The sequence below is a fragment of the Salvia hispanica genome, chromosome 4 (genome assembly GCF_029641045.1).
Source record: "Salvia hispanica isolate PSC_SH4W2 chromosome 4, Shi_PSC_v1, whole genome shotgun sequence".
In the NCBI taxonomy this organism is placed as follows: Eukaryota; Viridiplantae; Streptophyta; class Magnoliopsida; order Lamiales; family Lamiaceae; genus Salvia; species Salvia hispanica.
In genome coordinates this window covers 35824209-35850589 of record NC_142695.1, presented here as the reverse complement: position 1 = coordinate 35850589, position 26381 = coordinate 35824209, and the positions used below count along the sequence as shown (strand labels likewise).

The window sequence follows — 26381 nt, the reverse complement described above, 5'->3', positions numbered from 1 at the left end:
GCCTTCTCTCTGGCATGCATCCTGGTCAGTATCGCCCCTTCTGGCGCCCTTTTCACTTGCGTCACCTGATTCGTCTCTTACTGACTTGGATCCTTCAATCCTGCACACTTAAGCAACTGTTTTGCAGATAATACATGCGTTTCACGACATACTGACCAGTAACCAAGGCTTAGAATACGACTTATCAATATACTACTTTGGGCTACCTAACTACTTATTTAATGATCATTTCCCAACACCTTCGCCTCCTCATACACGTTCAACCTGCACATTAGAAAAGAAACATGCAGGGCTGAGTATTTGATATACTCAGTGGGCACATTGCCGAAACATAATTTTCGGAAAAGTTTTGTCAGCCAGTTGAGCGAACACGAGGTTTTAACTTAAAAGGCCCGAGTCACTGAAAATTATTGTGTTCATAAAGTTGATTGCGCAATCACATAACATATATACCATATCTGAAACGTATGTGAACCGGGAATGTGGTCACATTCCACGACGATCACTGGACCGGCCAACTTGAAAGCTAGCTCACGATCCCCATATGTGTACACTAGTCCGAGTAGGCTTTACTTTCCTACTGGGACCGAATTCGATTAAACATAATTGGCATAGCCAAGCAGATAGGTAATCCATAAAACATAAAATGGCATGACAAAACATAAATAGCATAATTTTCACATAATCATGCTAAAAGGCAAGTTCACATTTTGAAAGAAATGCCCACCTCGATAGCTTAAGTATTTTCGGGAAAATCCTTGACTTGGTCTTAAATGACGTACGAAGACGTCCCTTTAGAAAATAAGGTAATACCTTAATTAGACTTTAAGAAGTCAAATAGACTTAAACGTGAATGCATCCTAAGTGCGTGCTAATTCTATTATTTTTTTCTTATCTCACTAGGAAAATCCTAGGATCCTTGAAACATTAATTAAATCGGTAGATTTAATTCTTCAGAAAGTTTGAGAAATTTCTCGCTTAACTCAAAAACACCTTAATCTCCATATATTCATTATTCATGAAGTTAGATAAATCCGTAAATTAATATATCGTCTCAGAAGTTACTTAGCGAACCATCGCTTGTTCCTAATTAATTGATCAATTAATTTGGCCAGATTCTTACTTAGTGAAATCTTCATGTAGCCCAAGAATTAAAGAATGGCAGCCCACTTCCTAAATTAACTCCTTAGCCCAAGAATTTAATTAAAAGGCCCAAGATTAAAATATAAATGGCAGCCCACTCATTTATTTAATTCTTTGACCCAAAGTGTTAATTTAAGAGGCTCAAAAACAATTAATTGATTAGGCCCAAAACATATACTCCTCCTCACTTCCATCGGTCATCTCCTCTTTCTCTTCACAAATTCCCAATTCACAAAAAAAAAATCCCCAAATTCCATTTCAAATTCCTCATTGAAAGGGGAGATCGAAAGGAAGAGCAGCGGCGCCTCTCCCTTGCCGCCCGTCGGTAATTGCTCCGGTCGGCGCCTTCTTCATGCCGCCGGAAATCCGCTCCTCTTTCCCATTCTCTCTCTCTGCTGCATCGCAGCGGTGTAGCTCCACCGCCAGCCGTCAGCTCTGGAACGACGACGAGCCGGGGTTACCCCCGTCACACAGCCAACGCCGCCGTCTCGACACCCATTCGTCGTTCACTGCTGCTGCTGCGCCGAGACCAGCCCGTCGTGCAGTTCAAGCTCACGGAGTTTCTTTCCGTCAGTGCTCGGAGTCTCCGGATGGCTCCTTCCTAAGCTAAGTCTTCCTATCTTAGCTATTTAGGTGGTTTCTCTAGGCAGAGTATGTTCTTGTTTTAAAATTTTAGATTTAGGCAGATTGTAGTTGTTCTTCGAAGAAATTGACCGATTTAATAATCTGGACTTTTGGCTTATAGTTTTGAACTTATTTCTTACTGATTGTGAGGGGTTAACATTTCTTGAAGGAAACTTGTTTATACATAATGGTTTCTATGTTTTGAGGGTTGAGCACTACTTAGCTACTGAGTTTGAGTCGAGAGGCAGCAACATGTTGTATCTCTTGTTTCATTATGTAGTAAAGCTCTAAACATGCTTGTGCTTGGTTTTTCTACTGATTTTACTTAGAAATAACATGCTATTTGAGGTTTCTAAGTTGTGGTGCCTCTATATGATGATATGAGAAATTATATGGGAGAAAGATGAAGGTGTACTACCTCTTGCAGTAGCTATTAATTTCTTTTTCCTCTGCTCCTAGAACTCACAGCTTGCCCACTTGCTCTCTGGATCCTTTTTGACAAGTTAGGGGATAGGGTGAGCTTGAGTTTTAGCATAAAGTACTTGTGAGAAGGGAGGAATGGTGTTACCTATGGAGAGTAGGAACTCCTCTTGATGCAAGAACTCTCTGCAGAAGCCTTACTCTCTCACTAACTCACTACTCTCTTTCTCTATTGCTGGTTGAAAAGTTGTGTAAAGGGGTGAGGTCAAGGGAAGGCATATATATAGGAGTCTTGAAATTCTGAAATCTGCAGGGAAGATAATGTGCAGGAGTGTATCTACTATTTTGAGCTATGTGTTGGCTTCTCTTTCATAGTCTACTTGAACCTCTATTGTTCATATTGTGTATGGAGTCTTGTCTCATTTATGGGCTGATTGGCAGCTTGTGTGAGGTTGTACATAGGGTGCATCGTGAAAGGTGAATGGGCTGAGCTCATCCTTTGTTTTCTTATTGCAGCAAAATCCTCTTTGCTGATTCTTCACCACCTTTAATTTAAGAAAGCTTGGTGTTTTTCCTGTGCATAAGTACTCTTGCATTAATACACTTTATTTGATTTTTGCAGGTACAAGAGAGAATGCAGGAGCTGTTGGGAGTAGAGGAGTTCGATCTGACCTTGCTTCCTTAGGCAAGTCTTTTGGTCTACTCTAAGAAAGGTATTACTGCCACTTTTCCTTAAGTGCAAGCTGCTGGCTGTCTTAGTACTTTTAGGTGTTTAAAGTTTTTGTTCTCATATAGCTATTGTCGTGAAAGGGGTATTAGGGAGCTAACTTTGCCATCCTCTAATTTCCTCTTTAATAAAGTCTTGTTGTTTCATTTCTCCTAAAAGGATGTTCCTTTAATTCCTCTTGTTATTAGGCATTTAATGTCTTGTTTGCACATTGCAGACCTTGGAAAAAGAATTGGGCTGCCAAGTGGGCCTACCGAGGCATGGGCTTGCTGCCCCTGGCCCATCGCGCTACTTCTTCAAAACATCGGGCCATAAGACCCTTGGGATCGAAAGAGAGGCCCAACATTCACATATTTGTATTCTTAAATTCTTTCTCGTCGACTTGTGTGTAATTTATTTTGTAACTAGAGAGTATCTTGATATGTATTCGGACATTCAAATTCTGAAATGTAACCTCATATTATTTCTTGACATTTATTGTATTTAATACATATAAACGTAATTGTTTTTTTCCGACCGACACCCTTCAATTTAGCAAACAAGCAAAGTCATTGACTAATATTTCTGATTCGAAAGTAATTAGAAGAAACGAACATTTCTCTGGTTAAGAAAATGGTAATAAAAGAGCGGGTATTACAGAATGGGAGTTCGACTTGTACAAGACCTCAATCCGCTTTCAGTATAAGTGGGAGAATTAGACGTTAGCACACATTTTGTATACTCGAAAGTGTTTTGAGTATAAGTGGGAGATTGTTAGAGTTTGTATACTAGAAATCACGTTTCGAGTGATTGAATACTGTAAAACTCTTATTTTATTTTCCAAGGAATAAAACAGATTATTTTTGTCATAATGTTGTTATGTTTTACATTTAATGGATGTTTATGCATGTTTAAATGTATAAGTTAACCTAACAAAGTCTAAGTCTTTGTTTTAGTAGACCGGTTGTGAGCGGCGTCCACTTTAAGGTAACACGGTCAGTCCTAAACAAAGAAAAAGAAGAATTTCACAACCTAGATGAAATTAGACTATCCATCGAGAAAGGTTGCAATGTCAGTCCGCATATTTCTAAGCCTTACTGAAATAAGATGACATTGGTGTGGTATAGCACTGAACGGATCTAACAACAAGACTTGTCCTTAGGCTATCTATTGAAAGGCGAGGTCTTGGTAAATATTTGTTTCTTAATCAATGTAGGTTAGCATTGAGCATACGGTATTGCTTATGCATTACTTTGACTTATCAAATGGTGCGGGTTTTTTGTAACCCAATGATCCTGATATATTGGGTAGTGGTGATTAATATCTAGCGGTGCTGGGATTGCTATTATATTGAATCGTGCGCGAGGTGAGTCTCGTTTGATAATGTCCTCAAGAGGAGCGCGAAACAAGGTTTTATTATTCGGAACCTAGCTAGTTGGAGTTTGATTACTCTATGAATAATAAATAAGCTTTTCATGCTAAGTCCACTCTTGGAATTAATAAGAAGTTAATTAATTAAGTTCATAGCAGACATTAATTAAATAATTAACATTTTTATCTTAAGCGCGGGAAATGAAAGTTAAAACGGAAACCCGGATTACTTATAATTTCGGATTTGGATGGGGAGAGTTCAATATTACTTCTATAGTGGCTGCTCGTAATATTCCAATTATAGCTTATATTAAATTGTGGGTTCAATTTAATTAGTAAAAAAGCAAATTGGATAAGCCCCTATCCAAAACCTTCCATAGATCCCTGTCTGGGCCCAAAAGGAACTTAATATAAATAGGAGAATAAAGGAGACATAAATCATAATTTTATATACTATAATTTTCGTCCCCCTCTGTCTAAGAGGAGCTCGAAATTTCTCCTATTCCAAAAGGATTTCTTCTGTCTTCTTTATTTAAGTCCTAGTATTCTGGTGAGATCAGCCCACTGTGATATCGGAGTACAGTTCGGGAATCAGAGAGAAGATTTATAGTCTACTATTCAAAGCGTCACGTGGAGAAGCTTCAATTCTTTGGAGAATTAATTAGGTATTATTTCTGCTCCGTAGAAAAGCATGTTTTAGATTTCAATAGTCTTAAAACATGATTAATTCAAGTTATGAGCATGATACATGTGAGAATTACGCGAATAGATTTTGTTTAAATAATCTGCTAAATAGATCTGATTATTATGTGATTTATTTGTGCGATTAATAATTGTTAAATTATGTTAATCCGTCGCAACGCTTCCGCTGCCAGTTCCATCAGTCCCTCTGTAATTGGACTTATAAGTCCCTCTATAATTTCAGATCCAGAGCAAGACTGTCACAGATCCTCTTTAATCGCATGATTCATATTCTTTGATATAGATGATGGAATATGGTATGGATATGTTTTATATATTGTAAATGAATTATATGATAGAAATATGAAATTGATGCAATTGATACGTTTACACATGGTTTTAGAATTATTTGAATCATTGGATTAAAAAGGATCTGTGACGGTCTTGCTTAGGTCTGATATCAATGGCAATGGACCTACGGGTCATATATAATGACAATGAACCTACGGGTCATATATACAATGGCAATGGACCTTCGGGTCATATATATGTATACAATGGCAATGAGACCTACGGGTCATATATACAATGGCAATGGACCTTCAGGTCATATATACTCCCTCCGTCCACAAACAATAGATCTATTGTTGTTCGCACGGGTTTTAATGTAGAATTGGTAAAGTAAGAGAGAAGGGGACAAAAAGTAGGTAAAGTAAGAGAGAGGGAAAGAAAAAGTGAGTAAAATATGAGAGAGGGAAGAAAAAGTAGGAAAAGTATGAGAGATAAACTTTCCATTTTTAGACAGTGATCTATTTTTTGTGGACGTCTCAAAATGGCAAAAGTGATCTATTTCTTGTGGACGGAGGGAGTATATACGTACAATGGCAATGAGACCTTCGGGTCAGATACAATGGAATCCCGGGCAGATGTCAGACTTGATTTGTCACAGAATAATAAACTGAATAGTGTGGCATATGCATATGTACATGAAATTGATTCTAATATTTGTTGGTTATTGTTATATATATTGGTTAAAGAATATATTGATATCTGGGATGTGGAATTAAAGGTAAGGTTTATATACACTGAGTTGTGGCTCATATAAACCACTAATATTTTTCAGGAATAAGATATCAGTGAACCTTTTGGGTCAACATGAGTCATAGGAACTACATATGTTATCAGGGTCGGCGGCTGACACGTTTTGGCAACCTTCTCCTCCTCCTCCTCATTAATTTTTGCATGCAGATAAATGTATAGTATATAGAGTGGTGAGAGGGTCCCACTGCAGTTTAGAATGGTTTGAAATATGTAATTGATAAGTGTTGGGTTTTGAAATTATTGATGCACTTTTTATTTGCACTATAAATACCTGCAAGTATACAGAGTAGGTATAGTATAGCAAAAGGTTAGTACCGGGTATCGAACACGGGGAAGATGTACACAAAGTGTCTATCTTCTACTAGAACTCAATTACTATCTGGAGAAACAAGAATTTTTGGAAACTTTTGAAAACAGTAAATATTAAAAACAGTAAACAACTAAATGCAAGCAAATCACGGAGAGAAAAGTATAGAGATAAGGGGAATTCCAGGGATGTGCTTTCACTTTTATGGTTATACAAATTCCAAACTACAATACCCTAGCACAGTTAATACTTTGAAAGGACGAGTCACCTAGCTTATGCTCATGCGATACAAACGTTGATTACTAACATTAGGGTTGTCAATCCTAACACGTAACTCCAAAAAGCTCCTAAGACCCTTGAAAAGTCCTCACTCTCAATTAACAGTGCCGTTTTAAAGGAAGCTAACTGTAGTGTCTACTAAGTGGATCTAACTCGCTAGAACTCTGTCACAGTTATGAAGCAAGTTGTATTGAATCATACATAATTGTGTCACTCAATTATGAAGCATCATGATTAACTTAGGGAAGAAACAAAGTAAAAACAAAACGGATATTAAATAGAAAACGGAATTGTATAACCAAAGTTGCTACTAACACATCCCTAGAATCCTATGAGTTTAGTTACACATGACTGAATAAACTAAAAACATAGATTGAAGGGAAAACAATTTGAACATAAAACTAAAGCAAATAAAACCCGTAGGTTGAATCCTTGTCGTTCTTGATGTTCTTGAAATCCTTCTCCAACTCCTTGCACAATTGAAGTACTCTAGCTTTTGATCTCTATGAATGTTGCAAGTAGTCACTCTCTTTCTCTATGAATGTGTTCTTGTTGTGTGAAAACTCTTTTGATGAAGCTTGAGGTCCTATTTATAGGGGAAGATTATTCCTCATCATAGAAGGAAAAGATCTTCAAAGTTTGGTAAATCTTGGAGCAAATCTAGGGCTGGTCGGATTCGCCGCCTTTCTCCGGCGGGCCGCCACACCTTGGCCGGCGGTCGCCGTGTTGGAGTCCAGAGACTCTGACCCTTCGGTGGCGGACCGCCACATGTCCTCCGGCGGTCGCCGGGCGAGACTCTTTTCCTAGCGTAAATTTCCGAGGCGGGCCGCCACATAGCTCTGACCGCCGGGCGCCGGCGGTCGCCGTACAACTTCACGGCGGTCGCTGGTCGCCGTCTGACTCCAGATTTCCAGACTATGCGTTTTTACTCCCCTTTTCGGCTCAAATATGCACATTTCTCACAAAACACGTCAAAATACCAAAATGTATAGAATATGCAAATAATGGACATGTAGAGTGATTTTGATAACAAAAACGGACCAAATAATGGCCTTAAAACAGTGCAAAATCCGGGCGTATCAACTCCCCCAAACTTACATTTTTGTTTGTCCTCGAACAAAACACTAAAGACACAAGAATAGACGCACGGAATGCACAAGGACTAGACGTCATAATTGCCTCAAAAGATGAAAGAATAGATTAAGCATGGATTAACACAATCAAATCAAGCAAGTAGTGCACTTTCATTACTAACTCGTGGAACACCTTGAATTCAAGCACTCACATGTGGCAAACTTCCAAAGATGGGAAGTGTTCTTTCTCTCACTCTCAAAGTGTATAAAGGTAAAGTGTAAATCACTCAAATCATGCATCATGCAAAGTTACCATAGGCTTGCTCAAAGTCTAATCCCTCCTCTACTCAATGTGATTAAGCATCAAAAGTCCGAAAGGTCTTTCTTTTCGGTTGTAACGTAGGCTCTTTGGTAGGTGAGGAATATTTGGCTAAAAAGTGACTCAAATATAAAAATATCCCAAGTAGAGTTAAGATGACTCCACTTTTCTAAAACTTAAGGCACTTCTAACACTTTATTTTTCTCCTTCAATTTACTTTCAATCCTTTGATTTTATTTTCTTTTCACAACCTTTCACACATTTTTTTTCTCTCTTTTTTTTTTTTACACATCCTTTCTTTTTTTTTCCTAAGATCAAGCACATATTTGGAAATTTTCTCAATTTCACAACTTGTACTTTCTTAATATTAAGCACACTTTCCTCCTTATCTCTCCAATCCCTTTACAAAAGAAGATAACAAAAACTATACTAACCCAAGGAATTGTCCCCCCATTTATTTTGGCTTCCAAAGAAAAGGCTCAAAGGCTCAAAATTGGCTCCAAAGGAAAAATTTGAGAGGGTCGAAAATTTTGGATATAAAAGTAGCTAAGAAAAGACGGCCTAACATCCTCCTAAATCAACTTAAACACTATGTAAACTTAGGCAGACTAGGAGCAAGTTCTAGAAACATATACATGCATACAGATAAATCACACAAGAAAGAATTTAAGGCTCAAATCTCACAAGGTAAAAGCACGATTCAAGGCGAACAAGCAATTCACTAATTATGCACCTTTTCACCCAACCATCATATCAAAACGTTAAGCCACACTTAAACATAGATGGAATATAATATCATTGGCAACTCGGTCTAATGTGTCCCTAAGCATGCGTGTTTCTAAGTTCTTCATGTTATGTTCATGACATGGATTCAAGAAAACATTTTTAGAACACAAAAATCTCCTACGGGTTTTTGGAAAATTAAAGCAAAAACAAACTAACAACAAAAAGAAAACCCTAAACTCACGGTCCACCACTTCATCCCCCCAAACTTATTTACAACAAAGTGTAAAATAAGTTTGTAGAGTCGGTAGGGACGTGAGTATACTACTGAAAACAAACGTACCCTGAAAAATTTCTCGTAGAGGTTGAGCGGGGCGAAAATTCGAAGAATTTCGAAAAATCGCGCTGGAAAATTGTGCCCAGGTGGCGGTCCGCCGCAGCTGTTCGGCGGTCGCCGCACGTCAAAGATGCTTTCCAGCGTTCAGGTGGCGGACCGCCGCAGAGCTTGCGGCGGTCGCCACGGAGAGGTCAGAACCTGCGAAAATTTTTGCAAAGCACAAAATTAAACGAAAACCAAAAATACTTAAAATTAAAGCAAAAATTGTTAAAACAAGGAAATAAATCGTCTCAAAAATATCCAAAAACATGGTACAAATGCTCATTTAAAGTCATCGAGCTTGACTTCTTCAATCTTGAGGAGGTGGAGGGAAACGGGCGCTAAGATCCTCGAAAGCTCCAACGAGGTACGTGATATCACTCCTCATTGTCTCTCGTTCCTCTCTAGCTTCGGCGGCCATCCTTCGGAGCTCTTCATATTGTTGACGCCGATGAACGTCTTCCAAACGTTGTTGCTCCCCAAATTCTTGCTCCACCGTGCGCCAATCGCCTTGAGCCGTCCACCCTTGGCGGTTGTAGGCAATCTCCGCTTGTTGCTCCGCCCATCGATTGTCCAAAGCGTTGGACATGTTTTGCATATAGGAGAAAATTTCTCCTAATTGGGCGGAGGTGTTGACTTGAAACTCCTCTTCCGGATTTGGCCTCCCGCGGCGGCGGTTCGCTCTTGTCCGGCGGCGATGTCCTTCCACTTCTTCTTCTTCTTCTTCCTCTTCTCGTCGTGGTTGGGATTGCGGTGGTGGCGGTGCTTCACTCCTTTGAGCTTGTGAATGCTCCGCGCCTTCTTCATAGTTATCAATGGCATCAAATGCGGAATCCTCATCGGGCTCAAATTGAGGAATGCGAGAGGGAATGTTCCTCTTTCTAAATTCCCCATTGACGGGGTTAGCCTCGATAGCTCTCCGGTGGGCGGGTGTGTCGAGCTTCCAATTGGCTTGGTTTGCCCAAACATCGACCTTGGTCAATTGCGGGAGTGGAACGGGAAAGTGATCCTCCGCTACTTGCATAAAATACCCTTGACCCCAATGATCGGTCTTCAAAAGCCCCACCGAAAATAGCACCTCATAAGTGATAAACTTTTTTTTTTTTTTTTCCACCATCCTCCGTCATACCGGCAAAAGAGACCCCCAAATGTTCGCCAATTGCCGTAATCAATTCCCCACAACAAATGACGCCCCCGTCTTTCTTCGTGATCCTATCCACATAGTAAGTAAAGAGGGTCCCATAATCGATTCCCTTCTTGTTGAGTAGGCACCACATCACGTTGAGCTCCGTTTGGGAGACACTTCCCCCATCGATACGAGCAAACATAAGCTGAGTCATAGCACGATGGAGGTACCTCAAGACGGGGTTGCGAATTGATGAAGACTTGGCATAGCCCGCTGCATGCTCTTGCTCATTTGTCATCGCCCCCCAAACCTCGGAAAATTCATATTCATTGTCCTCTTCGGGGTTGGGGTCGAAGCAATGGAAGATCCCACTAAGCTCTTCCATGGTGAGCGAGTGCCAACGGTTCCCTAGGCGGAAATCGATGCTAAGTGGAAAATTTTGGCGGCGATCCTTAGTAACCTTTAGCGAGCTGAGGAACTCGAGAGTATACTTTCGAAACGATGGCCACTTCCTTTGGAACATGTAGACGAGGCCATTCCCATCACCCACGTCGCACAACTTCCAAAAATCCTCCATGATCCCCAAAGTTTGGAGAGGGAAATCGTGGGGATATCTAGAAGGTGCCGTTTCTCGGGCCGACACTTTCTTCCACATATCCTTTTGCTCTTCCGTGGCAAGGCTAATGCCAAAGTTCTTTGCATTCTCCGGTTTCCCTTTTGATCCCATTATCCTACAAAAGAAATTACACTCTTAAAAGAGCATCAACAAGTAGGAAACTTGCATTCAACCAAGTAAAAATCAAGAGATAAGAACTTATATGCAAGCTTGGGTAAAATAGCATCATAATTTTTAGCATAATAACATTTTAAGCAAAAACAACCAAATTAGGACACAAAAAATCATCCCCCAACGTGAATTCATCCCCCATGCAGAGACGTATCAACCAAATATCCATAAAAACCAACAATCTCTACAAAATCACAAATATTGCAATTCATGGAAGTAATAATAGCCTCACAATGCTATGAACATGATTGCTACTTTTAAACTCTAAAAACCAAGAGAGAATCATCATTCACAACTTAATAATCACCAACCAAGCAAATTTTAAACCATAGAATTCAAAAATTCATACACATAATCATCCCCCATCATGAATTAAGAGATTCTACCGAACAATTCACCCAAAATAAAGCACAATCCATGGAAGAAGTAAAGAAAAACCCAGAAATTGAGTTAGGATTCATACCTTTTTGTGGAGAGAATTTGTAGAAGAAGAGCTCTAGACTTTGAGAGAATTGAGAGAACGATAGTGTGGGTGTGTGAATTTGGTGATTTATATAGGTGGGGGTTGTGTGCAAGGAAGGAATTTGAGAAGGAATGTGAAAAGGAATGGAAAACATACCTTTTATGGTGGAAATCCCGTCTCTGGACTGCGTGTGGCGACCGCCGCGTCTCTCGTGGCGGGCCGCCACACGGGCCTTCGTAAACAGCAATCCTGGCAGGCCGCCACACGGGCCTTCGTAAACAGCAATCCTGGCGGGCCGCCGCGGCCCGTGCAGCGGTTACTCTGGCCCGCCCTAAGCCTGCCCTAGGCCCGATCCTTCCTGCACATGTTAACATACGTGTGGCGACCGCCGTGCTTTAAGTGCGGCGACCGCCACCAAATATTTTTTTTTTTTTTTTTAACAGAACATAAAAAAAAAAAACAAGAAAATAAAAAAATTAAAAGAAAATTGGGTTGCCTCCCAATAAGCGCTTTTGTTAAAGTCGTTAGCTCGACTTGAAGTGGCCCACTAGTTGGGCAGATCAATAACTCGAGTGTTGAAAATTGGCATAGGGAGCAATTTGGTCCCTAGCTTCTTCCACCACTTGTACTTCCCCTCTTTCGTTTTGATGACGTATATCTCGGGGTCCTCATTGGGTGTTTTCTTTCTCTTCTGTTTCTTCTTCTGTGGAGCAGATGTAGAAGAATTAGCATCACCCTTTTTAGAAGAGTGTCTTACCTCTTTGACAATGTAGATAGTGGAGGTAGAAGGATCCTCCGCTTCAAAGGGATCTTTGGACTTGGTCAAGTCGGTAGCCATGACTGCTCTGCACTGTTGTTCCATTTTTGCCCGCTTTGCCTCCTCAAACTTTAGCATCTCGCTCTCGATCTTATAGGTGGATTGACCATGATTATCACTGATTGTGATCTCGCCACGACCTACATCAATCAAAGCTTTGCAAGTGGCAAGAAAATATCTCCCTAAGATTAGAGGGACGTTCTTGTCTACTTTCATGTCAAGCACAATAAAGTCGGCAGGAAAAATAAAATCATCAACTTTAACTAAGACATCCTCAATCATACCTACAGTCTTGATGGACGAGTTATCGGCCAACCTGAGTGTTACATCTGAAGATTTGAGTGGCCCGATGTTGAGCTTTTCGTAGTACTTCAGTGGCATGAGATTGATGGACGATCCTAAGTCGCACAGTGCTATGTCAACCTTCCCTTCTCCAATTCGGCACCTAATGATGAACTGGCCCGGATCTCTTTGCTTCACTGCCCTTTCCTTTTGGATGATCTCGCTGCAATGATGCGGTAGCTTAAGGTCGGCTTTAGTCGGCTTTTTTTTCCTCATTAACGCCTCCCTTAGTAGCTTCGCATACTTTGGTATCTCCTGCAACGATTTAACAAGTGGAATGTTAGTATGGACTTTGCAAAACATGTTAAGGAATTGCTTGAACTGCTCTTCAAGCTTGAACTTCCTCTTTGGCTGAAAAGGGAGTACAATCCCGTTGTGCCGCACAAGCTCCTGCTTAGTGGACGATTCTGCCTTCTCAGTGGCGGGCCGCTGCGGGGTGTGCGGCGGTCCGCCGGCGACTGGGCAGTCCTGCGTGGTTGACTCTGCCGTCTCAGTGGCGGGCCGCTGCGGGGTGTTCGGCGGTCCGCCGGCGACTGGGCAGTCCCCAGATTTCTGCTTTGCCACCCACTTCTTGTTAATATCATCCACTCTTGCTGCTGCCTTTGCTCTATCCTCATCTAACTTCTTCTGAATTTGCTCCATTTGAGTGATAATATTGGTTACAGCTGCCGAGATTGTGTTCATTCCTTGCTCGAGGTTGTTTATCCTTGCTTCGACCACTCCGATCTTGGTGTCATTAATCTTCCTATCTTGCGTAATTACCTCCAAAATCTTCGTGATTCCTTGTTCATACTTGTCTTCCTTCTTCATCGGCTCAACCACTCCTCCTTTGCTAACATTAAATCCTGCAGGGGGTTGCAAGTAATTATTGTTAGAATAAGAAAGATTTGGGTGCGGACGGTTCCCATTATAATTATTGAAATTACCGCCCCCCTGATTAGGGCGATAATTGTTATTGTAGTTTCTGGGACCGCCTCCTTGCACGTAGTTGATTTCTTCCACAGTTGATATGGCAGTTTCGGGTGCCTTGACCGCCACTATGGAAGTTGCCGGAATTGGATCTTCCTTCCTCGAGATGTCCATTTGATCAATCCTGACTCTAAGTTCTGCTAACTCCTTAGCAAAAGAACTTTCTTCGGCCTCTTCTATGGCTGCTACTCTTCTCGTGGCATGCCTTTCCTTCGACCACCCCCGACTGTTGGTGGCGAACTCCTCGATCACCGCCATGGCATCCTCTCCTGTCTTTCTTAGAAATCCTCCATTTGCCCCTGAATCAAGCATAGCACATATTTTCTCATTAAATCCATTATAGAGGATTCCTACCTGATGGTCTATGGAAAAACCATGGTTTGGGCACTTTCGAAGAAGAGCTTTGAAACGAGCAAATGCCTCATAGAGGGGCTCGTCATGGCCTTGTGTGAACTGAAAGATCTCACTTTTGAGCTTCAAAATAGTGCCTGACGGGTAGTATTTGTCGAGGAAGGTAGCTACGATGTCCTTCCATGTGGAGACCTTTTCTGGTGGCATACACTCAAACCACTCCTTAGCAGAATCAATCAATGAGAATGGAAAAAGTCTTACCCGTATGGCATCGTCGTCGACACCATTTAATTTCAGAGTGTGTGCGATTTCCACGAATTTGGAGAGATGGCGGTTAGCATCTTCAGTCGCCCTACCTGCAAAAGGAGTTTGCTCGACCCTTTGGATAAGGGGCATGCGTAACTCAAAATTGTTAGCATCAATACGAGGGTCGTTAGGAAAAGTGATCATATTCCCATGATTGAACATGTTCATCACAGGTAATGTTTCTCTGTTCTTCTTTTCCATGGCTTCTCGGGCTGCTCTCTCCGCATCTCTCTCATCCATCAGCAACTTCACCATCTCCTGCAGCTTCTCAATATCTGTTCGGTCACCCATTGTTCCTGATCCTTTTTCACTTCTTATTATTCTACGAGTTCTTTCAAGTTCTAAATCAAGCGGCTCTAAGATGTACTTCCCAGAACGCGTTCGCATACAAAACCTGCAAGACTCGAAAACAAAACAAAAAAAAATTAAAACAAAAAGCAATAAAAATCCAAAGTAGTAAAATTATCGTTTGAAGATATCACTCCAAAGTGAATTGTCTTCCCCGGCAACGGCGCCAAAAACTTGATACACTTTTTATTTGCACTATAAATACCTGCAAGTATACAGAGTAGGTATAGTATAGCAAAAGGTTAGTACCGGGTATCGAACACGGGGAAGATGTACACAAAGTGTCTATCTTCTACTAGAACTCAATTACTATCTGGAGAAACAAGAATTTTTGGAAACTTTTGAAAACAGTAAATATTAAAAACAGTAAACAACTAAATGCAAGCAAATCACGGAGAGAAAAGTATAGAGATAAGGGGAATTCCAGGGATGTGCTTTCACTTTTATGGTTATACAAATTCCAAACTACAATACCCTAGCACAGTTAATACTTTGAAAGGACGAGTCACCTAGCTTATGCTCATGCGATACAAACGTTGATTACTAACATTAGGGTTGTCAATCCTAACACGTAACTCCAAAAAGCTCCTAAGACCCTTGAAAAGTCCTCACTCTCAATTAACAGTGCCGTTTTAAAGGAAGCTAACTGTAGTGTCTATTAAGTGGATCTAACTCGCTAGAACTCTGTCACAGTTATGAAGCAAGTTGTATTGAATCATACATAATTGTGTCACTCAATTATGAAGCATCATGATTAACTTAGGGAAGAAACAAAGTAAAAACAAAACGGATATTAAATAGAAAACGGAATTGTATAACCAAAGTTGCTACTAACACATCCCTAGAATCCTATGAGTTTAGTTACACATGACTGAATAAACTAAAAACATAGATTGAAGGGAAAACAATTTGAACATAAAACTAAAGCAAATAAAACCCGTAGGTTGAATCCTTGTCGTTCTTGATGTTCTTGAAATCCTTCTCCAACTCCTTGCACAATTGAAGTACTCTAGCTTTTGATCTCTATGAATGTTGCAAGTAGTCACTCTCTTTCTCTATGAATGTGTTCTTGTTGTGTGAAAAAACTCTTTTTGATGAAGCTTGAGGTCCTATTTATAGGGGAAGATTATTCCTCATCATAGAAGGAAAAGATCTTCAAAGTTTGGTAAATCTTGGAGCAAATCTAGGGCTGGTCGGATTCGCCGCCTTTCTCCGGCGGGCCGCCGCACCTTGGCCGGCGGTCGCCGCGTTGGAGTCCAGAGACTCTGACCCTTCGGTGGCGGACCGCCACATGTCCTCCGGCGGTCGCCGGGCGAGACTCTTCTCCTAGCGTAAATTTCCGAGGCGGGCCGCCACATAGCTCTGACCGCCGGGCGCCGGCGGTCGCCGTACAACTTCGCGGCGGTCGCTGGTCGCCGTCTGACTCCAGATTTCCAGACTATGCGTTTTTACTCCCCTTTTCGGCTCAAATATGCACATTTCTCACAAAACACGTCAAAATACCAAAATGTATAGAATATGCAAATAATGGACATGCAGAGTGATTTTGATAACAAAAACGGACCAAATAATGGCCTTAAAACAGTGCAAAATCCGGGCGTATCAATTATATAATATGTGCATTTTATGTACTTGACGTGTGGATTATTTATTTTAAATTTTGAATTTATTTATAGTAAGTGTACATACGTCATATGGGTTGAGGTGTGACACTTAATTAATTAATCTCTTATTAATTCCAAGGATGGACTCAACAAGAAATTATTATTTATTATTCATAGAGTAATCAAACTCCAACTAGCTAGGTTCCGAATAATAAAACCTTATTTTGGAGCTTCTCTTGAGGATGTTATCAAACGAGACTCACCTCGCGCACGATTCAATATAATAGCAATCCTAGCACCACTAGATATAAATCACCACTACCCAATATACCAGGTTTATTAGGTTGCGAAAAATCCGCACCATTTGGTAAGTCAAAGTAGTGCATAATCAATATAGTATGCTCAATGCTAACCTACATTGATTAAGAAACAATAATTATCAAGACCTCGTCTTTCAGTAGATAGCATAAAGACACGTCTCACTGTTAGATCCAATTCAGTGCTTTACCACACCAATGCCATCTTATTTCAGTAAGGCTTAGAAATATGCGGACTGACATTGCAACCGTTCACGATAGGTAGTCTAGGCCTATCTAGGTTGTGAAATTCTTCTTTTCATTGTTCAGAACTGACCGTGTTACCTTAAAGTGGACGACGCTCACAACCGGTCTACTAAAACAAAGACATAGACTATGTTAAGTTACTTATACATTTAAACATGTAATAAGCATCCATTAAATGTAAAACATAATAACATTATGACAAATATAATCTGTTTTTTATTCCCCGGAAAATAAAATAAGAGTTTTAACAGTATTCAATCACTCGAAAGGTGATTTCTAGTATACAAACTCTAACATTTTGTGTATAGCGGGTGTAGTGTGCAGTGTGTGAAGTATGTGTATTTGTGTAAAGTGTGTGTGAGTGTGTATTTGTAGCATATGTATTTTGTGTAAAGTATGTGAGTATATTTTGTGTATAGTGTGTGTGAGTATATGTACTGTGTGTGCTCAAATTCTTCAAATTTAATTTCATATCAATTACTGGGGGTAGGAATACGGATACCCATGGGTATCTGACCTGAAAAAACCTGACAAGTAAAATACCTACCTAATATCCGACCCGATATATTTTTGGGTACCCAAATACCCACTTCGGGTATCCAAACTCGATGAATCGAATACCCAGATACTCAACTCTTACATATGTTAATAGCTAATAAAAGATTCAAATAAATATTATTATTAATATAAATATAGAAAATATTTAAACTGACTAATATCTTTAATATGCCATATATTTTATTATTATATAAAAAAACAAAAGTAGTCACATTTATTTTATAGTGCACGTTACAATTATCATTGTCTATATGAGAATTAGTTATGCAATACTTAAATGTTACTCCCTCCGTCCCTCATTAATAGTCACACTTTTCCATTTCGGTCCGTCCCCGATTAAGAGTCACACTTCATTTTTACCATAAATAGTAAGTAGGTCCCACATTCCACTAACTCAATTCACTCACATTTTATTATAAAACCAATATAAAAAAATGGGTCCCACATTCCACTAACTTTTTCAACCAACTTTTCTTTACATTTCTTAAAACCCGTGCCCGGTCAAAGAGTGACTCCTAATAGGGGACGGAGGGAGTATTAAACATCTAATCAAATATAGAAACAATCAATAATATGCATCAAAAGTCAAAACAACAATCAGGTATTAAAAATAAATGAATCGAGTATTTGGGTAATACCCGATGTCCGACCGAGCTATCCGATATTTTAAATTTCATCACCCGATCCCTTACCCAATCGCATAAAATTGGGTATTGGGTCGGATTTGGGTAAACACAATATCCGATATCAATATTCTCACCCCTATTAATTACTACTTCATTTTAACAAACATAGAATTTAGAATTAAATTAAACTTTCAATTCAACCTCATTGAATTCCAATTCCAATTCCGTATACGAAACGGAAGCTAAACGTAATTTGACAAATTGAGCCACCTCAAAATCCCAAATATCAATTGTTTCCCAGTTTTACACTAATTGTTATTTTCAGTTAAGCCCCACTTATTTTCACTCTCTGTCACCTTCACCCTGTTTCCTTCAAACAATTCGCCTCCCATTCTTGAGGGTTTTTCTCTCTTCAACGTCTCAAGGTAAAATCCTTACTCTCTAGTTTAGAATTAATTTATGCTACTTTGATTTTTGATTTTTCTATTATTTCAGGTTTTTCCTTTCTGGATTGAGCCCGCTTGCTGGAAGATTTTCAAACGTACGGTTCGAATTTCATTGGTTCAAAACCTAAATTTAAGAAGCCTTCTCCCCCCTTAATATACATAGTTTTGGGGATTTTTTTTGCTGGGCGAATTTTTAGTTGAAATTATTGATTTTCCTGCGTGCTGCCATTAATCGTGAATGTTTTTTCGCGTCGGGGCTTATTTTTGAGCTAGGTAGTGAATTTGTGGAACTGAATGCATTTATGTCTCTGTTTGCGATTTGTTGGTGTAAACGTTTTATCAATATTTATTAGTAGGATTTTAGCTGGGCATTTATCTGGTGATGCTGTTCGCTGTTATCATTATTCTTATTATGGCTATTTATAGTTTTTGCCTCCGTAGCTTGTGTGACAATGTGAGTGAACTATTCTGATGGATAAAATGAAGCAATAGGTAATATATTAAACAAAAAGGAATTTTGAAAGTAATCCGTCAAATGGGGAAAATAATCCCTTCTCCATCTTGTTACAATATGTAAAATGCATGTGGATCTTTGATTGATACTTCCCTTTTGTGGCTTTTGCCTTACAGCATTCTGAAGAAAATCTTGGTTGCCCCCCGTCGAGATCCTCAATCATAACAAATAGACACTAACCCTCAATCTCACATTTCAGCTCTGTCATTTTTCTTAAGTTAACTTAGTTTTTACTTCTATGTACTAGTTGAACTATGTTTCCTAAGGTTTCAGATGCTTTACCTTTTCTTTTAGTTGAATGAAGTTTTTGCATATATGTGTTAGTTGGCAACAGGAGCAGTAATTGTCACAACAGGGGGATGGTATCTTTCTTACCCACTAGACCTCAGACTTCAGTATATTTTGGTTTTACATTATCCTGTGCCTAACCATTGAAATTATATGACAGTTCACTATAAAATAGTAGTACAGTTTTTCTGTCAGACAGAACCAAGTACTCCATTATTTTATTTTCGTACTTTTAGTATCATAATTAGTCAAGTATGCCGAGGGACCTACATTTTGTATTAGCCATCTCCATCATAAGCACTAGACATGAGGTTTACGAACATCTATATTAGTCATATTATTATAGTACCTTTAACATGTATGACATTCAAATTCCTAACTAATAGGTCTTTGCAATAAGCAAATGAAAATTGCAACTTGTGTACTTTTTTCATGAGCATGATTTTTCTCAATAGGCTCTGAAATTACTCCAAACTGGCATACTTTGTATCTAAATTGCTGTTTAACAAGTTTATTATGGGTGATCTTGTTCTTCTTCGTCTTCTTTTTCTTCATCTTCCCCGGGGTTCTCTTGGATTTACCATGCAACTTGAACTGTAATTTTATGAGAATAATCCAGGGTAAGTTTGAAAGGTTTCTTATTTTTTGCAGTTAGTATGGATTCCATAAAAAATCGATGACCCCCCTCCCTAGATTAATTACTGCCCCAAAACTTGCTGATTGTTTTCTTAACATTTCTGTAGTGTTAATCTGTTTAAGTATTGTTGCAGGCACTTCAGAGCATAAACAGTTTTGCAAAAAATGAGTGATGAAAAGTTTAATGAGACAATCCTTACTGAGAAATTGTCTAAACTCAATAGTTCTCAGCAAAGCATCGAGTGTATCCTTTCTTGCCGAAATTCATAAGTTAGTTTTCTAGTTATGATATTGCAGTGAATGGATGGTTTTTGGATTGTAAATTTCCTTTTGTCTTTGATTTTAAACGTTATAATCATATGTAATGGAATGAATTTCTGTTTGTCAGCATGTAGCAGTAGCACATGTAGCCTCTAAAGATTTGTTATGTGTTTCATTTTCTTTTACTTGTTAACGTAACATGGAAGCTAATCGTTGTTATCAATTTCTTGCCTTACTTGAGATTTAATTACTGGTTCACGTGATCTGTATGTATGCAGACTTGGTGTGGTTCATGTGTTACACTTGTAATATAAATGCGAACTAGTGTTATCAACTTATTTGCGATAATGCAATATTTGTTACTGATTGATAATATCTTCATGTATGCTCATTGCATTTCACTTACCAGAGACCTTCATATAGAGTGAACAATTGTTTCCTACTGTATTTATTTTGTGGGGTTTCAATGTGCATATCTTTTTTACTCTTAACGTGTAGTATTGCCTGATGAGTTTCCTTGGAGGGAACCTGCCTGTTGAAGAACCACAATCAACTTCAAGAATTTATCCATTCATAGAGTGTGAATTGTGATAAAAATCTTGTAAGATAAATGATGAATATGCATACTTTGTTAACTTGAAGTTGAATAAATTGTGTGCTTTTTTCTGAAGGAACTCAAAGATATGAAGCATCGGATACTTGATACAGGCACCTGTACAGTTGATGAACTCAAAAACATAAAATAAAGGAGAACTTGCTTCAATAATTCCTTGTTTTCCCTTAAAAGACAATGTCAATTTATTTGTTGCTGTTTATGTTTCTTTTAGCCTTTTTTTATTTAATTTTTTGTTTGGGAAGAGGGGCTGGCAGTTCACCTGTTTCCTTTCTGTTTGTTAGTTGATACTAACAGAGGGTTTGATTTGTTGGGCTTTCAGCAATCTATGCAAGAGTTAGATGCATGGTTAAGCTCTTGGATATTTTTAATTTTCATTGAAGTAATGTAGAACTTGTCTGGCTGGCTGAAATATTAATTTTGTCCCTTACCTTATCACGTTAATACCTTTCTCGTTGCAGTGGCTGATTGTCCAAGATGGATGTTATAATAAGATTTGTAAGGACAATAACTAATTTTGATGATTTATTTAAGACCATTATAGCTTGCTCTTTGACTTGCAAGGACCGTGCACTTAGATTGATGAATTTCTTTGCAGTGATCCATGTTACATCCTTATGTTTATAGATATCATAAATGGTATAGCTTGTTATCGGGATCTCTTGCTATAAATTCCTGGGATGTCGGTTCTTTCTTATGATAGGAGTTTGTTGTGATTCTCAAGATTTTGGACTGCTAGTCTTGTAATGATGGGTGTAGCAGTACATGAGATTTCTGTAACGTGCTATACTAATTTTTAAAACCTATCTTCCGTCAGGAATATATGCTTTCCTCAAGATACAACTGATGACGTTTGGCTAAGAACTAATTCTCTTGTTTATGGCTAAGATTTAGTCTTTGTATAGTTGAATGGGGTCTTTGTGGAGCTTTGGTGTTCCCGTTTAATTGTTCAGAATTGTACTATCAAGAGGTTTTCTTTTAACATTTGATCAGCTTTGTCCCGGTGGTGCATTTCTCATCGTAAAAAGGCTAAGCAAGTTGTTGAAACATGGGAGAAATTGTTCAAAGCAGCACCAAACGAGCAACGCGTTTCCTTTTTATACTTGTCCAATGACATCCTGCAAAATAGCAGGCGTAAGGGCAGTGAATTTGTCAATGAATTCTGGAAGGTTCTTCCAACAGCTCTAAAGATAGTATATGAAAGTAGCAATGAAAATTGCAGAAAAGTTGCCTTCAGACTGGTGATTCTTCATTCTTCCCCATTTTCTTCATATTATATCATGAAAAGTGACTAGTAGGCTTTCTGCATTCCATCTACTTCAATATATTTATAGTAACTGTATGTGGTTAGCATTGGCATGAAATTTGCAATTTGCTCTACCCAGCATTAATCATAATGTATAAGTTTTACTTGCATATCTCTCCATTGCAAGCTTGGTCTTGAAAGGTCCCCTTAATCACAAGAACTCTTGTGTTGCATGACTCTTGTTGGTTCTTGGTTTATATCCTTGATGAGTTATTTCTAAAACCATTCTGATAACTAGTGTTCTAATGATTATGATGGTGCCTTTGTGCAGCCAGATGAAGAGCCTCATTGAGAACTTGTTTAATTTTGCTAAGTTTTTTCACCAGAACTTAATATTTGATGTGAAAAAAGAAAATAATGTGTTATGGTTTAGGCAAAGTAAACATATTAGTAAATATGCTTAAGGTTGATTTCATTCCTTGAGCACTTAACATAGCTTCAGCTTCTATTATAGCACTAGTTCCCCAGTGTTGACCCCAGAGGATAGGTAGTGCCTGTAGCATTTATTAACTATAATTCTGTGTTGGCTCTTCTTTCAAACATCTGATCCAGTTGGACGGCTTCTGTTCAGCAATATGTTACTAGCAAAGCATGAGAGCTCTGCTTCCATTAACTGAAATATGTTCAAACAAGTTGTCTTACTTTTTTTTGTTCCCCCCTCCTTAATAGTTGCAGCCTTTCTTATTATACGCTCATACTAAAAATAATTGTTATGATGTACAAAAATACTACTCCCTCAGTTCCACCTTAATAGAGTATTATTCATTTTTGGTTGTTATTTTTGGTAAAAGTAGTACATTTTCTCTCTCATACTTTATTCTCTCTCTTATTTGATCATATCTCTATCTCTCTCATACTTTATTCTCTCCACTTAACCTATTAAACATCTATATCTTAGTATCTGTGCCGGAAAAAATGCCCTATCAACAAGAAACGGAGGTAGTATCATGCTATATTCTGGAAAAAAGCTTTATAGTCTCGTTTCATTCCACACTAGGGTGTCCTATCCTTGTCTCTCTAAGAGCTTCGACTTTAAGCACCGTTCCCTATTACCAATTTCTCTATTGATCTCATCTTTTGAATATTAACTTCTACTTCTCACATGATACTAACTTCTATTTCGTTTTTCTTTTTTGATTTTGGGGTGGGGTTTGGGTTGACTCTTTATATCAGGTTGACATCTGGGAAGAAAGAAAGGTTTTTGGATCTAGGGGGCAAAATCTGAAAAATGAATTGTTGGGGAAGAATCCTTCTCCAGTCAGCAATGGGAAGATCGTAGTTCCTAATCCTATTAAGGTGGTGAAGAGAGATGCTACATCTCTCAGAATCGTAAGTGCAAATCCATGTATGCCAGATGTTTTGGAATAATGTTTCATTTATTGGTAGAACTATACTTATCTTTCATTGTTTTGAAATCCAGAAATTAGCTGTTGGAGGTTTGCCAGAAAAGATTTTGACTGCTTTGCAGTTGGTACATGATGAAGCTGTCAATGAAGAAGAAGCCTTAGGAAAATTTCAAAAAGCAATTTCTTCTGTTCAAGAAATCGAGAAAGATGTTCTATATGCTACTTCTCAAGGTTTGACACAAGATGTTTTCCTCGGCATTTACTTCCTTGTGTGAATGACCATTTCTTGGTTAGAGTTTTACATATAGATATAGTAATTCAACATGAGCAGACAAGGACACAATGAGAATTTTGTGAGCTTCAGAAGAACATCTTCGTGGAATTACTTGTGCTCTGCAAGTCCCAATTGCCTATTCTGTTTTCAGAAATCTTATAAACAATGAAAAGTTCACCCACTTTTGGTTTTACTTTTACTTCGAGTATCTGATGTCCTCTGATTTTCATCTTGATTTTGCCTTCAGGAAATCTCAATGGTTCTGATGTTGATAATATAGAGACACAGGAGAATGTTATTAAACAATGCATTAACGAACTTGAAAAGTCTGAAGCAGTTAGAGTCGACCTTGTTTCTCAGCTTAGAGAAGCACTTCAGGATCAAGTATGATTTCATTTTATGCAAGTTTGTTCCTCTATAATTTATAAGCCACCTCTAGGTAGTGCGTAACTCATGTCAATTGGTTAAACAATATATAGTTCATGGTGGTTGTAATTGACATGCTATCAGAAAGTTTGATTTGACAACTGAGTTTATTTTGAGATAATTTCATGGCCAGATGAAGTTATATATTAGATATACTAAGTTTATTGCTAGTGAAAGTACTATAGAAATTTTAAAGTGACAGCTTGCATGTATGGTTATATATGTTCAAATTCTGACATTTCAATGTTTTTTAGGAAACAAAGCTGGAGCAGCTTCGAAGTGTGATATCTGTAGGTTCTCTCTCTCTCTCTCTCCACATTTATATATACATGTGTGTGTGTGTGTATGGATGCATCTGCTTTTATATGCTTGTTGTCGTTCACATGCCTCTAGAAAAAGTAAAATAAATCATGTTCACGGACTATATTTGGTTAGACACAAGCTCTCGATATGGTGCCTAGAGTGTCACTTTTTGTTTTGTTGGTTATTTACTTGTTACTAAGAGTTCAATCTTAAACATCCAGCTAAAACTTGGACAAAATAGTTCCAAATAAGTAATAAAAAATGTTCTTATATTTGAGGATTAGATTTGAAACCTGTGGGTGATTGTTAATGTTAACATATGGATTTGAAAGGCCTCAGTCATTTAGGCTAGTCACTGAATGATTCAGGCGGACTGATACATACATTTCAATTCCTTAACTAAAACAGACTTCAACAAAAAGTTTTACTCTTCGTCTTAAAAGTTCCATTTTGCCTCAGACCTTAATCTCTGTTTGCCGTTTCAATGCTATTCTCAAGTTGAAATACAGGATATCCCCCAGTTTTTTTTTTTTTTGTTATCCTCATTACACTTGTATTTTGTTGCATGCAGGCTGGTCGTAGTCAGATTGAGCAAGCAACTAATATCAGACTCAAGCTAACATCAAAATCCTCTGTGCCACTGCTGGTGAACCAAGTAGTGATCGAACCGCCTTTTCCCAGTGCAATTCCAGCAACCAACATTACTGTGCCTCCTACCAATCCATTGACTTCATTTGCGAACCCTACCACGGAAGAGAGCAAGAAGGCTGCAGCTGCTGCAGTTGCTGCAAAACTCACCGCCTCAACATCTTCTGCCCAGATGCTCACATCTATTCTTTCATCTCTCGTAGCAGAAGAGGCTGCATCGATGAGCAGTGGTTTGAAACGGCAGAAGCTTGAGCCACCGATGTCATTTTCTGATGGGAAGAACCCCGAAGGAACGAATTCAACCTTGTTTCCGACTTCGCAGCAGGCAATGACCAGTATGCCACCTGTTCAGTCCAGCACTGTGCAGACTGTTTCTCAGGTGAACCAACTGCAGGCCCAGCAGTTTCATCCGCCTCCTCTGCCACCGCCACCACCACCACCACTTGCACCTCCAGGTAATTCCCCTTCAAATCAAATGGTCCAGTCTAATATGATGGGGCTGACCTATGGTTATGGTGCAAACAACCTACTCCCTCCACCACTCTCAAATGCACCAACAGGGTTTGCTAGGCCGAACCCTCCGCCTCAGCAAACACAACAGCAGCCACAATCACAGCAACTGCAGCAGCTGCAGCAACCAGCTAGTGGTGGATACTACAGGCCTGTTGGTATCGGATTTTATGGGCAAAGCCACCAGCCACCAACGCCTCCCATACATCGACAGTGAGATTTTATTGGTAAACGGTAGACCTTGTGTTATTTTTGTACATTAATAGGCCAGTAAACCATGGCTAAGGACCACATTAATAGCTATGTTAGTGTACTATCCTTCGGTCTGTGCCCTACCGTGTTATTGAGTTCTCTATGCGGCGGCATGTGGCGTGGTACATGTAGCTCATGTAAAACTAAATGTAGAATTTATTAGTAATTTAATCATAGATGAACTAAAAGTACAAGACTCTTCAGTTTTCACCCTCTTTTGTTGGCCTTGGTTAAGTTTTCTGCACCCCTTGGCTCATAGTACTATCTGTTTTATCTGTATGTGCAAGAACAAGGGATGGTGTATATATGAATCGAGTCTTGCATTTTAATTTAAACTAGTTTCACACAGATTAAGAAATTTTTAAACATTAATTTTAGATTGTAAATTAATTAACCGAAATTAGAAACAATATCATTATATAAAATTGTAAACAAAATAACTATGAATTATACGACTAAAACATACCATAAGCTTGAAATAATTAACAACAAATTATAAAATTTGGAGAGCATTGATTCACAGTACATGAATGGAATAACTATGAAAGACTGAAATTCGTACTAATAGTATCAGA

The 26381-nt window shown here is 38.8% G+C and overlaps 1 protein-coding gene, 1 long non-coding RNA gene and 1 other non-coding gene across 6 annotated transcripts; all 3 read left to right on the top strand.

Annotated features, from left to right (window-relative positions):
• The first annotated feature begins 2786 nt into the window (after positions 1–2786).
• LOC148928548 (uncharacterized) lies at positions 2787–3385 on the top strand. Its single transcript, XR_016137532.1, has 2 exons — positions 2787–2900; positions 3132–3385. It is a non-coding gene; the product is annotated as an uncharacterized LOC148928548 (long non-coding RNA).
• Positions 3386–13997: 10612 nt separating this feature from the next.
• LOC148928547 (small nucleolar RNA R71) lies at positions 13998–14104 on the top strand. The gene has a single exon (XR_016129723.1). It is a non-coding gene; the product is annotated as a small nucleolar RNA R71 (small nucleolar RNA).
• A 4185-nt stretch (positions 14105–18289) lies between these two features.
• LOC125194236 (uncharacterized) lies at positions 18290–26016 on the top strand. Of its 4 annotated transcripts, none has more exons than XM_089056336.1 (10): positions 18290–18408; positions 18479–18524; positions 20002–20111; positions 21735–21982; positions 23221–23376; positions 23468–23624; positions 23915–24051; positions 24348–24383; positions 24968–25499; positions 25605–26016. In XM_089056336.1, exons 3-10 carry the CDS (start codon positions 20033–20035, stop codon positions 25769–25771), a joined length of 1512 nt encoding a protein of 503 aa, XP_088912462.1. In that variant the 5' UTR covers positions 18290–18408; positions 18479–18524; positions 20002–20032; the 3' UTR covers positions 25772–26016. The 4 variants fall into 4 exon arrangements, with proteins under 4 accessions (XP_088912462.1, XP_047948308.1, XP_088912461.1 ...); XM_089056335.1 differs by adding an exon at positions 19060–19851 and having other exon boundaries at positions 18300–18408; positions 24968–26016; XM_048092351.2 differs by having other exon boundaries at positions 24968–26016.
• The last annotated feature ends 365 nt before the right edge of the window (positions 26017–26381 follow it).